The sequence below is a fragment of the Oncorhynchus gorbuscha genome, unplaced genomic scaffold (assembly GCF_021184085.1).
Source record: "Oncorhynchus gorbuscha isolate QuinsamMale2020 ecotype Even-year unplaced genomic scaffold, OgorEven_v1.0 Un_scaffold_390, whole genome shotgun sequence".
Taxonomy (NCBI): Eukaryota; Metazoa; Chordata; class Actinopteri; order Salmoniformes; family Salmonidae; genus Oncorhynchus; species Oncorhynchus gorbuscha.
In genome coordinates, this window is record NW_025745238.1 from 711026 (window position 1) to 725490 (window position 14465).

At 44.1% G+C, this 14465-nt stretch overlaps 1 protein-coding gene across 1 annotated transcript in view; it reads left to right on the forward strand.

Moving 5' to 3' along the window:
- Positions 1 to 2369: 2369 nt before the first annotated feature.
- Positions 2370 to 14465, forward strand: part of LOC124018093 (RNA-binding protein, mRNA-processing factor 2a-like) — a 41934-nt gene continuing 29838 nt past the window's right edge. Inside the window, exon 1 of the mRNA XM_046333352.1 lies at positions 2370 to 2432. Within this exon, the coding sequence (XP_046189308.1) occupies positions 2385 to 2432 (48 nt within the window). The 5' untranslated portion in view covers positions 2370 to 2384. The remainder of the gene's footprint in view (positions 2433 to 14465) is intronic.

Genomic DNA, 14465 nt, shown 5'->3' on the forward strand with positions numbered 1-14465 from the left:
CCAGGAAGAGTAGCCGCTGCCTTGGCAGGAACTAATGGGGATCCATAATAAACTCCAGGAAGAGTAGCTGCTGCCTTGGCAGGAACTAATGGGGATCACTAATAAACCCCAGGAAGAGTAGCTGCTGCCTTGGTATGAACTAATGGGGATCGATAATAAACTCCAGGAAGAGTAGCTGCTGCCTTGGTATGAACTAATGGGGATCCATAATAAACTCCAGGAAGAGTAGCTGCTGCCTTGGCAGGAACTAATGGGGATCACTAATAAACCCCAGGAAGAGTAGCTGCTGCCTTGGTATGAACTAATGGGGATCGATAATAAACTCCAGGAAGAGTAGCTGCTGCCTTGGTATGAACTAATGGGGATCCATAATAAACCCCAGGAAGAGTAGCTGCTGCCTTGGCAGGAACTAATGTGGATCAATAATAAACCCCAGGAAGAGTAGCTGCTGCCTTGGTATGAACTAATGGGGATCCTTAATAAATAATGATGTGGTGTTTTGTTGTTGTTAATGAGTCAAATGCCCACATTAATGATGGCGATGGAGTACTTTACTCTTTCAACTTAACACTTTATAGTAAAGGGTATGATATCCACCATGCCTGCGGTTGCCACAGTTAGTTCAGTAGTGCAGTGCTTTCTATTATTTTATTTGTGTAATGTTTTATGTTCTGCCACTTGGTGGAGCTGTGGAGCAACTATCAATTTATGGCCATGTATCTGAGTTGCCTGTTAACACGTGGAACAATCAATCACTCTTTGTTGTGGAGAAAAACTATAATGCAACTGAAGAGACCATTATAGAAATTACAAGTTCTTATCTTCAGTGTCTTAAAATGTATATAGGCCTAGCCTTTCATTGTCACAGTCAGTTTTACATTTGTGTGTGTGTTGAGCGTTGAGGCCCGTGCACATGCTCTCACAACAATTTTATGAGGTGTTGAAAAACAGTTCACACCAGGATGGGTTCATTTAGAATTCACAATGATGAAAGCTCTACTGGATGAAGACATTCAATGATATACTGTTAATGAAGACATTCAATGATATACTGTTAATGAAGACATTCAATGATATACTGTTAATGAAGACATTCAATGATATACTGTTAATGAAGACATTCAATGATATACTGTTAATGAAGACATTCAATGATATACTGTTAATGAAGACATTCAATGATATACTGTTAATGAAGACATTCAATGATATACTGTTAATGAAGACATTCAATGATATACTGTTAATGAAGACATTCAATGATATACTGTTAATGAAGACATTCAATGATATACTGTTAATGAAGACATTCAATGATATACTGTTAATGAAGACGTTCAATTATATACTGTTAATAAAGACTTTCAATGATATACTGTTAATGAAGACATTCAATGATACTGTTAATGAAGACATTCAATGATATACTGTTAATGAAGACATTCAATGATATACTGTTAATGAAGACATTCAATGATACTGTTAATGAAGACATTCAATGATATACTGTTAATGAAGACATTCAATGATACTGTTAATGAAGACATTAAATTATATACTGTTAAGGAAGACATGAAGTGATATACTCTGAGTAGAGGTGATTTAGTGGGAGACCTTAAAGTGGGAGAAGGCTCTCTGAATGATCATAGAAAAGCATCACATTTTGGGGACAGTTCCAGAACCTATCCAGATCTAACTCTGAATGTTTTATGTTTCTGGGGAGAAGAGCAGTAGAACCTTGGCTATAGATGAGATGTCAAACACCAGGTGGTGTTTCTCTGGTAAAGACCAAGTATTTGATGTGTGGCGTATCAGTGTGTGTGTGGTCAGTAATGGAGAGACTGAATGACCGTTACAGTCTGGTGGTGGTCACGATTGATAACAGCTGCTGCTGTGGCTGTGCCACACAGAAACACTGTCTGAACAGCCACTATATACTTCTATACCCTATACTTAAATGCAGAAGACACAGTTCAGTTGAATACATTGTTGGACAACTGACTAGGTTTCCCCCTTTCCCCTATATACCCTACACCCAGGGATTGATTTGGGATTGTGTTTTATGTGTGCCTATTATTTAGAGGTTTTCCTGTGATGATTCTATCAACATGGTTATATTAACCACACAGTGTACACATGGCTACCCTGAGAGGACAGTAGGTCTAACATACTAAACATACTGAACAGAAACTCATTTAGCTAGGCACATATACTTGTATTACTAAAAAGGAACTGCCCACTGGAACTGTGGTTTCTCCACTAAACTCGACTCAACACAGAGCCAATGTTACAGTCTGTCAGATCCTGATAACAGACGTCAATGAGCTTGGGATCAACTGAAATGGAGCTGTTGCACGGAGTACAGAGTCTGCAGGACCGTGTGAATGACTTCTCTTTCATCCACGGATCATTTTCATTCTCCATGCGTCATGGTGAGGTGCACACACATCCAAACTACTAGTTTTCCCATTGCTTTCAATGAACATAAAGTGTAAATCAACAGTCATTAATCTTCTCAAAGGGCAGTAACGATGAGGTCATGCATGTTCGCTAGTGAGCCCTAATTGGTTTGACCCGTCCTTGGCTCTGGGTTTTGCAATGGAAAAGGTTTAAAAACATTTTTGCAATAAAAAACAAAAATGAAAGTTCTTTATTGGAAGAGTCCTGGTAGTATCTCCTTGTTTCATTCCATTTTCAGCCTAATGACCATGACTGTGATTATGAGTGGGAGGATCTTGGCAGGGAAGTGGTGGTGGTGGAGTAGCCCCTTGGCCTCCTGTCCTTAACCAGTAGAAAGAGATAGAGGGGAGTGCTGGGTGATCTGTTGCCGTGTAAACACAGGCCCAGAAAAGGCAGTGGAATGTCTCAGTGGTGGGAGCTGGAGGAAGGTTCAGGGAGAGGCCAAGGCAGGTGGTATACATCAGCAACGAGCTGACGTCTCCCCACTAACTTATCCAAACAAGAGACAGGCGCTAGCGATGCTGGGGAAGGGAAAGAGGAGGAGCAGGGGATAGATAGACATGGGCCAGTATCAGGGGGAGTCATTCTTCTTCCTGGCTCAGCTCTGCTTTGCTCTGGTCTGTCCTCCATCCCAGAGGGAAAAAACAAGCGTTAGTACATGAGACGGGACTGTTGCCATTTCTATAGCCCTTGATCCCGAGGCCTCCAGTCCTCCACTGATCATGAGACGGGACTGTTGCCATTTCTATAGCCCTTGATCCCGAGGCCTCCAGTCCTCCACTGATCATGAGACGGGACTGTTGCCATTTCTATAGCCCTTGATCCCGAGGCCTCCAGTCCTCCACTGATCATGAGACGGGACTGTTGCCATTTCTATAGCCCTTGATCCCGAGGCCTCCAGTCCTCCACTGATCATGAGACGGGACTGTTGCCATTTCTATAGCCCTTGATCCCGAGGCCTCCAGTCCTCCACTGATCATGAGACGGGACTGTTGCCATTTCTATAGCCCTTGATCCCGAGGCCTCCAGTCCTCCACTGATCATGAGACGGGACTGTTGCCATTTCTATAGCCCTTGATCCCGAGGCCTCCAGTCCTCCACTGATCATGAGACGGGACTGTTGCCATTTCTATAGCCCTTGATCCCGAGGCCTCCAGTCCTCCACTGATCATGAGACGGGACTGTTGCCATTTCTATAGCCCTTGATCCCGAGGCCTCCAGTCCTCCACTGATCATGAGACGGGACTGTTGCCATTTCTATAGCCCTTGATCCCGAGGCCTCCAGTCCTCCACTGATCATGAGACGGGACTGTTGCCATTTCTATAGCCCTTGATCCCGAGGCCTCCAGTCCTCCACTGATCATGAGACGGGACTGTTGCCATTTCTATAGCCCTTGATCCCGAGGCCTCCAGTCCTCCACTGATCATGAGACGGGACTGTTGCCATTTCTATAGCCCTTGATCCCGAGGCCTCCAGTCCTCCACTGATCATGAGACTGTTGCCATTTCTATCATCCCGAGGCCTCCAGTCCTCCACTGATCATGAGGGGACTGTTGCCATTTCTATAGCCCTTGATCCCGAGGCCTCCAGTCCTCCACTGATCATGAGACGGGACTGTTGCCATTTCTATAGCCCTTGATCCCGAGGCCTCCAGTCCTCCACTGATCATGAGACGGGACTGTTGCCATTTCTATAGCCCTTGATCCCGAGGCCTCCAGTCCTCCACTGATCATGAGACGGGACTGTTGCCATTTCTATAGCCCTTGATCCCGAGGCCTCCAGTCCTCCACTGTCCTCCATTTCTATAGCCCTTGATCATCCAGTCCTCCACTGATCATGAGGACTGTTGCCATTTCTATAGCCCTTGATCCCGAGGCCTCCAGTCCTCCACTGATCATGAGACGGGACTGTTGCCATTTCTATAGCCCTTGATCCCGAGGCCTCCAGTCCTCCACTGATCTTGAGAACTCACGCAACAAATCACTGACGGGCAGATCAGAGCTGGTTTACATTGCAGGAGAACACTGAAGATACACATAGACCGAGGGAGAAGAACGTGCCATCCCCCACTGGGCACAGACGTCAGTTCAACATCTAGTTTTCATTTACACTTGGTTGAGTTGTCAACTAACTTGAATTCAATGTGAAATCAGCCAAAAATATCACCTTGTCATTGGATTTCCGAAATGTCCTGATGTTGATGACTTTTTGCTAATCCAATCAGTTGTCTGTGTTGATTCAACGTCATCACACTGAATTTTTGGGTTGAAATTATGTGGAAACAACGTTGATTCACCAAATGTTTGCCCAGTGGGATGTCTGCTGATGTCTGTGTCTCCTTTTGCCTTTAGAGTCTGACCAATATTAATGTCCCACTGGGCACAAACTGGTTAAATTGACGTTGTTTCGGCGTAATTTGTCAACGAATCTACGTAGGAAATTCATGAGATTTAAAAAAAGTAATCAACTGTTGTTTTGAGGGTAAAATTCAATCACAGGATTATGTACAGTATGTCATCATGGTAACCAATTTTCAACATAGACAAACCTTGTATAAAATATGTTGAATTTGTACCTTTGAAACAAGGTCAGATCAATAAAACTATAGGCTTGGCAGCACCTCCTACTGGAGAGTTGATCTATCTACAGCCAACCCTTTGGTCTCCTATCCAGGGTTTTAACCAAGCCCAGCCCTGCTTAGCTATGATGTCACTGACTATTACCAATGTGCTATCATGAGAATGATTGTTGAGAGATCGCCACTTAATAGATTCACTGTTGCTATCGAAGTCATTCAAAAGGGTAGGTTCAATAGAGCAAATTAAATCAATCATGTATCATCAATAATGCTATTTTGGCCTATATAGCATTTGGCAATTTATCAACAGCTATAGTTTAAATTCAGCCCAGGATTCAACTAAAAATAGACAAAACATAGGCCTAGAGTTTCAAGCTTTGGTTGGTTTAAAATGGAATCTACAAGTTAATACGAAATATGTTGGATTCACATCTTTATCTCAACCAAAAACAAAGTCCTATTCTTTATCTTAGATTTTTGGTTGAAATGGAGACGTGAATCCAACATCAGTTATTAATTTGTAGACAAACTGCAGTTAAAGCCAGACTCAGTGGCACAGATGGAACTATCCAAGCAGAAGATACATCTCCTTCAAATGTTGATATATGGTTGCGTTGAAAACCAAACACAATTCAATATTACTTTTGCAAAATGATCTGCACAGAATCTCCAACGGCATTGATCACTTGCGCCATGTACTTTAATGTAACCTCAACTAACTGCAATCCAGGTCATTTGGTTCTGCTATGAGATGAAGCACAGTGATAACGCATTAAGTTGTATACATAAACATAATATCTGACATTGTATTCCCATTCTAACTGTGGTGTGCTTTCAAATGGTTGAAAGTGGAGCTATAACACATTTAGGTGCAACTAAACCCACAATCAGACATTGCTTTTCCATTGGAATTTGAATGTCCCTTTAAATGTTTGAAATCTTAATGATAACACATTGTGAATTCAGGGGCGGCAGGGTAGCCTAGTGGTTCAAATCTGTCCTTCTGCCCCTGAACAGGCAGTTAACCCACTGTTCCTAGGCCATCATTGAAAATAAGAATTTGTTCTTAACTGACTTGCCTAGTTAAATAAAGGTAAAATAAATAAATAAACTTTTGGCTGTTTTTTTGAGTGGGTGAAAATAGATTGGAATCTTATTGATCAATATCTACATACTAAATATGAGCTAATTTTCCACGCTGAAATGATGTGGTGTGTCCAGTGGTGTCTGCCGTGTAAATATAATGTTAGTTACTCTTTAAACATTATGGCCATTATAAATTCACCACAGTGGTGTCTGCCATGTAAACATTAAGGCCATTATAAATTTACCACAGTGGTGTCTGCCATGTCAACATAATGTTAGTTACTCTTTAAACATTATGGCCATTATAAATTCACCACAGTGGTGTCTGCCGTGTAAACATAATGTTAGTTACTCTTTAAACATTATGGCCATTATAAATTCACCACAGTGGTGTCTGCCATGTAAACATAATGTTAGTTAGTTACTCTTTAAACATTATGGCCATTATAAATTCACCACAGTGGTGTCTGCCGTGTGAACATAATGTTAGTTACTCTTTAAACATTATGGCCATTATAAATTCACCACAGTGGTGTCTGCCGTGTAAACATAATGTTAGTTACTCTTTAAACATTATGGCCATTATAAATTCACCACAGTGGTGTCTGCCGTGTAAACATAATGTTAGTTACTCTTTAAACATTATGGCCATTATAAATTCACCACAGTGGTGTCTGCCATGTAAACATTAAGGCCATTCTAAATTTACCACAGTGGTGTCTGCCATGTGAACATAATGTTAGTTACTCTTTAAACATTATTGCCATTATAAATTCACCACAGTGGTGTCTGCCATGTGAACATAATGTTAGTTACTCTTTAAACATTATGTCCATTATAAATTCACCACAGTGGTGTCTGCCGTGTCAACATAATGTATGTTACTCTTTAAACATTATGGCCATTATAAATTCACCACAGTGGTGTCTGCCGTGTAAATATAATGTTAGTTACTCTTTAAACATTATGGCCATTATAAATTCACCACAGCACCTAATGTATCTGTTTCATTTATTTGGGCACGAGACTAAACAGAAAAACCCCATTCTCAATAGAGTCCTAAAACAGTCAACTTACTTCTCTATAACTTGGATATTGATGCTGTCTCTTCTGAACTTGCAGTGGCTGGGCAATGATCCAAAACCTTACTTTGAGTAATTACCATAATTTGACCATAACTGGTCATTCATGACCAGCATTTGAGCAGAATTAGAGAGTAGGGTTTAGTAATGCCCTTACAATATCAGTAAAATAACAGACAGGCCTTCTGGTGCGTAGGTTCACCTTACATGGAGGATGATTAAGGGTTCATTTTCATGGATGTCAACAATAATTAGGAACTGGCAAACATGACCTTCTATGGAGATATATTAACTTTCTACCTCTCTGTGTCTATTGGCACACGATCACATGGTTGGATTGTATGGTATCCCTCTCCGAGCTTGAAGAAGACAGACCTGCTTTGTTCTTGTCTTGTTGGGGCAGACAATACACACATTTATTTTATTGCTGAATAACATTTTGCTTCTTAAATGTACAAGATTTTGAAAGAATATATATTAAATACATTTGTATCAGCTGTTGTCTTATTTTGACATCATGTCTTAGGAGAAAGTTTTGGTACTATTTAAAATGATGATTTAGTTCTCTAAATGAACTCGGTATGGGAGGCCGTTTCAAACTATCTACCATAATGAAAACATGGTTTTGCTTTGGAACCGGACTTTTTCTGCTCTAGCAATTTATGCTTCCCGTTTTAGACCTACTACATTTATTACCACTTCTAATGTTAGTATGTCTTATGCTATTTAATGATATACCTGCCTGCTAGATGCAGCATATCTCCTTTATGCTTAGGCCAGCTAGATAACAGAGAAATAACACTCCTACACAACTCACTGGCAAGCAAATAATCCCAGACTTGACCCCTTGACTCTTTAGTAGATTCACAACCATACCTGAACTCCCACGCAGTGTCCTCTCACATTCATATGACTGAAAACACTAGAGCAGGGCTCTCCAACCCTGTTCCTGGAGAGCTACCCTCCTGTAGGTTTTAACTCCAACCCTGTTCCGGGAGAGCTACCCTCCTGTAGGTTTTAATTCCAACCCTGTTCCTGGAGAGCTACCCTCCTGTAGGTTTTAATTCCAACCCTGTTCCGGGAGAGCTACCCTCCTGTAGGTTTTAATTCCAACCCTGTTCCGGGAGAGCTACCCTCCTGTAGGTTTTAATTCCAACCCTGTTCCTGGAGAGCTACCCTCCTGTAGGTTTTAACTCCAACCCTGTTCCTGGAGAGCTACCCTCCTGTAGGTTTTAACTCCAACCCTGTTCCTGGAGAGCTACCCTCCTGTAGGTTTTAATTCCAACCCTGTTCCTGGAGAGCTACCCTCCTGTAGGTTTTAACTCCAACCCTGTTCCTGGAGAGCTACCCTCCTGTAGGTTTTAATTCCAACCCTGTTCCGGGAGAGCTACCCTCCTGTAGGTTTTAATTCCAACCCTGTTCCTGGAGAGCTACCCTCCTGTAGGTTTTAACTCCAACCCTGTTCCTGGAGAGCTACCCTCCTGTAGGTTTTAACTCCAACCCTGTTCCTGGAGAGCTACCCTCCTGTAGGTTAACTCCAACCCTGTTCCTGGAGAGCTACCCTCCTGTAGGTTTTAACTCCAACCCTGTTCCGGGAGAGCTACCCTCCTGTAGGTTTTAACTCCAACCCTGTTCCTGGAGAGCTACCCTCCTGTAGGTTTTAATTCCAACCCTGTTCCGGGAGAGCTACCCTCCTGTAGGTTTTAATTCCAACCCTGTTCCTTTAGAGCCACCTTCCTGTAGGTTTTTACCCCAAACCCAGTTATAACTAACCCGAATCAGATTATCAACCAGCTAATTATTAGATTCAGGTGTGCTAGATTAGGGTAAGAGTGAAAACCAACAGGAGGGTCCTCTCCAGGAACAGGGTTGGAGAGCCCTGTACTAGAAGCATGAGCACAGATATAATATTTTTGCACAGGGATGGGCAACTCCAGTCCTCGTGGCCCTGATTGGTGTCACACTTTTGCCCCAACCTCAGTTAACACACTGGAGTCTAATAATAAATGTATCACAATCATCAGTTTAGAATGCAATTTGTATAATCCGCTGTGTTTTCTAGGGGTGGGGAAAAGTGTGACACCACTCCAGCACCGGAGGACTGGAGTTGACCAATCCCAAGTAAAACACCAACGACCTCATCAAAAGGCTTGGATCTCTTCATGTAATGGCTAAGGTGTTAAAGGTTTACCATTTGGGCTACCCCCAGAAATAGCTACACTATTATTGAGAAATTAGGTTAAGACAATTTCCCAAAGACTTACCCATACAGCAAGTGTTCCTTGCAACTCTCCACTACCCTTCCTCTCCACGAGTCTTCCTCACCACTAGCCTTCCTCTCCACTAGTTTTCCTCCCCACTAGTCTTCCTCTCCACTAGTCTTCCTCTCCACTACTCTTCCTCTCCACTAGTCTTCCTCTCCACTACTCTTCCTCCCCACTACTCTTCCTCTCCACTAGTCTTCCTCCCCACTAGTCTTCCTCTCCACTAGTCTTCCTCTCCACTAGTCTTCCTCTCCACTACTCTTCCTCTCCACTACTCTTCCTCTCCACTAGTCTTCCTCTCCACTACCCTTCCTCTCCACTAGTCTTCCTCTCCACTAGTCTTCCTCTCCACTAGTCTTCCTCTCCACTACCTTCCTCTCCACTACTCTTCCTCTCCACTACTCTTCCTCTCCACTAGTCTTCCTCTCCACTAGTCTTCCTCTCCACTAGTCTTCCTCTCCACTAGTCTTCCTCTCCACTACTCTTCCTCTCCACTAGTCTTCCTCTCCACTACTCTTCCTCCCCACTAGTCTTCCTCTCCACTAGTCTTCCTCTCCACTAGTCTTCCTCTCCACTAGTCTTCCTCTCCACTACTCTTCCTCTCCACTAGTCTTCCTTTCCACTAGTCTTCCTCTCCACTAGTCTTCCTCTCCACTAGTCTTCCTCTCCACTAGTCTTCCTCTCCACTAGTCTTCCTCTCCACTAGTCTTCCTCTCCACTACTCTTCCTCTCCACTACTCTTCCTCTCCACTAGTCATCCTCTCCACTACCCTTCCTCTTCACTAGTCATCCTCTCCACTACCCTTCCTCTTCACTAGTCTTCCTCTCCACTACCCTTCCTCTTCACTAGTCTTCCTCTCCACTACCCTTCCTCTCCACTAGTCTTCCTCTCCACTACCCTTCCTCTTCACTAGTCTTCCTCTCCACTACCCTTCCTCTCCACTAGTCATCCTCTCCACTACTCTTCCTCTCCACTACTCTTCCTCTCCACTAGTCATCCTCTCCACTACCCTTCCTCTTCACTAGTCTTCCTCTCCACTAGTCTTCCTCTCCACTACTCTTCCTTTCCACTAGTCTCTTCCACTACTCTTCCTCTTCACTAGTCTTCCTCTCCACTACTCTTCCTCTTCACTACTCTTCCTTTCCACTAGTCATCCTCTCCACTACCCTTCCTCTTCACTAGTCTTCCTCTCCACTACTCTTCCTCTCCACTACTCTTCCTTTCCACTAGTCTTCCTCTCCACTACTCTTCCTCTTCACTAGTCTTCCTCTCCACTACTCTTCCTCTCCACTACTCTTCCTCTCCACTAGTCTTCCTCTCCACTACCCTTCCTCTTCACTAGTCTTCCTCTCCACTACTCTTCCTCTCCACTACTCTTCCTTTCCACTAGTCATCCTCTCCACTACTCTTCCTCTTCACTAGTCATCCTCTCCACTACTCTTCCTCTTCACTAGTCTTCCTCTCCACTACTCTTCCTCTCCACTACTCTTCCTTTCCACTAGTCATCCTCTTCACTAGTCTTCCTCACCACTACTCTTCCTCTCCACTAGTCTTCCTCTCCACTACTCTTCCTCTCCACTCTTCCTCTCCACTACCACCTTCCTCTCCACTACTCTTCCTCTTCACTAGTCATCCTCTCCACTACCCTTCCTCTTCACTAGTCTTCCTCTCCACTACTCTTCCTCTCCACTAGTCTTCCTCTCCACTACTCTTCCTCTCCACTAGTCTTCCTCTCCACTACCCTTCCTCTTCACTAGTCTTCCTCTCCACTACTCTTCCTCTCCACTAGTCTTCCTCTCCACTACTCTTCCTCTTCACTAGTCTTCCTCTCCACTACCCTTCCTCTTCACTAGTCATCCTCTCCACTACCCTTCCTCTTCACTAGTCTTCCTCTCCACTACTCTTCCTCTCCACTAGTCTTCCTCTCCACTACTCTTCCTTTCCACTAGTCTTCCTCTCCACTACTCTTCCTCTCCACTAGTCTTCCTCTCCACTACCCTTCCTCTTCACTAGTCTTCCTCTCCACTACTCTTCCTCTCCACTAGTCTTCCTCTCCACTACTCTTCCTCTCCACTAGTCATCCTCTCCACTACCCTTCCTCTTCACTAGTCATCCTCTCCACTACCCTTCCTCTTCACTAGTCTTCCTCTCCACTACTCTTCCTCTCCACTAGTCTTCCTCTCCACTACTCTTCCTTTCCACTAGTCATCCTCTCCACTACCCTTCCTCTTCACTAGTCTTCCTCACCACTACTCTTCCTCTCCACTACTCTTCCTCTCCACTAGTCTTCCTCTCCACTACTCTTCCTCTTCACTAGTCTTCCTCTCCACTAGTCTTCCTCTCCACTACCCTTCCTCTTCACTAGTCTTCCTCTCCACTACTCTTCCTCTCCACTACTCTTCCTTTCCACTAGTCATCCTCTCCACTACCCTTCCTCTTCACTAGTCTTCCTCACCACTACTCTTCCTCTCCACTACTCTTCCTTTCCACTAGTCATCCTCTTCACTAGTCTTCCTCTCCACTACTCTTCCTCTCCACTACTCTTCCTCTCCACTACTCTTCCTTTCCACTAGTCATCCTCTCCACTACCCTTCCTCTTCACTAGTCTTCCTCACCACTACTCTTCCTCTCCACTACTCTTCCTTTCCACTAGTCATCCTCTCCACTACTCTTCCTCTTCACTAGTCTTCCTCTCCACTACTCTTCCTCTCCACTACTCTTCCTTTCCACTAGTCATCCTCTCCACTACCCTTCCTCTTCACTAGTCTTCCTCACCACTACTCTTCCTCTCCACTACTCTTCCTTTCCACTACTCTTCCTCTCCACTACTCTTCCTCTCCACTACTCTTCCTCTTCACTAGTCATCCTCTCCACTACCCTTCCTCTTCACTAGTCATCCTCACCACTACCCTTCCTCTTCACTAGTCTTCCTCTCCACTACTCTTCCTCTCCACTAGTCTTCCTCTCCACTACTCTTCCTTTCCACTAGTCATCCTCTCCACTACCCTTCCTCTTCACTAGTCTTCCTCACCACTACTCTTCCTCTCCACTACTCTTCCTCTCCACTACCCTTCCTCTTCACTAGTCATCCTCTCCACTACCCTTCCTCTTCACTAGTCTTCCTCTCCACTACTCTTCCTCTCCTCTTCACTACTTCCTTCCACTACTCTTCCTCTCCACTAGTAATTCCTCTCCACTACCCTTCCTCTCCACTATCCTCTCCACTACCCTTCCTCTTCACTAGTCTTCCTCTCCACTACTCTTCCTCTCCACTACCCTTCCTTTCCACTAGTCATCCTCTCCACTACCCTTCCTTTCCACTAGTCTTCCTCACCACTACCCTTCCTCTTCACTAGTCTTCCTCTCCACTACTCTTCCTCTCCACTACTCTTCCTTTCCACTAGTCATCCTCTCCACTACCCTTCCTCTTCACTAGTCTTCCTCTCCACTACTCTTCCTCTCCACTACTCTTCCTTTCCACTAGTCATCCTCTCCACTACCCTTCCTCTTCACTAGTCTTCCTCACCACTACCCTTCCTCTTCACTAGTCTTCCTCTCCACTACTCTTCCTTTCCACTAGTCTTCCTCACCACTACCCTTCCTCTCCACTACCCTTCCTCCCCACTACTCTTCCTCTCCACTCGTCTTGGCCTGTTTCACCTTGACCTGTGTAACTGCAGCTGTCCTCGTTGGCTCCCTTCCCAATGGGCCTTTTGTTCCATGATGATCATAACTTCTGTTTAATAAACACACAGCTCAACTACTGTGCTACCACCATTTTCACATGCTTCTCCATTTGCTTTCATAGGCCCATTAGTTATGGTGACACCTTGCTCTACCTCACTGCTCCACTGTGATAAGGGGTGAGTGGTGAAGTTTCTGGTGCAAAATGGCTGCCATGGCTTGGCCAAGGTGGGTGCTAGACATTTGTTCCCCCATACAATGTAAAAAGCTATACATTAAATTGTTTTAATAGTAATAATTATAAGAGAATGTTTGTTTTTATTAGTGCTGATAAAATTGGTAGTGCAGACTGCGTTTCTGTCAGGAGAGGTAGGCTTTCCCATTTTGTTAGTTCCCTTTATGTTGCTGAGGCTTTATTGAAAAGGAGTATTTTTTCAACTTCCATTTCCAATTGGAATGTTGAACTGTTGGTGTTAGCAATAGGAAACAGTTAAGCATCCAACCACTTCAAGGCTAGGATCTCTAGAGTTACATTCATACTGTACACAGTATTGCAAGTGGGTGGATTATCTTGCTCCAGTTAACCAAACTATTGGCTGATGTCTTTGAATATGCATAGGTTTCTGCTTTCCTGCACTCATGCACTGTATGTGTGCAGGCACGCACGTTAACATGTACAGTATCCATGCACGTTAACATGTACAGCATCCACGCACGTTAGCATGTACAGTATCCACGCACGTTAGCATGTACAGCATCCACGCACGTTAGCATGTACAGCAACCACGCATGTTAGCATGTACAGTATCCACGCACGTTAGCATGTAAAGCATCCACATACGTTAGCATGTACAGTATCCACGCACGTTAGCATGTACAGCATCCACGCACGTTAGCATGTACAGCATCCACGCACGTTAGCATGTACAGTATCCACGCACGTTAGCATGTAAAGCATCCACATACGTTAGCATGTACAGTATCCACGCATGTTAGCATGTACAGTATCCACGCACGTTAGCATGTACAGCATCCACATACATTAGCATGTACAGTATCCACGCACGTTAGCATGTACAGCATCCACATACGTTAGCATGTACATTATCCACGCACGTTAGCATGTACAGCATCCACATACGTTAGCATGTACATTATCCACGCACGTTAGCATGTACAGCATCCACATACGTTAGCATGTACAGCATCCACATACGTTAGCTTCCCAGTGGTCTGGACAGGAAAAGTTCTTGACAGAGTCACACTACTACTTTGGACTTCACACACATCTATTGTCTGGACTAGCTCT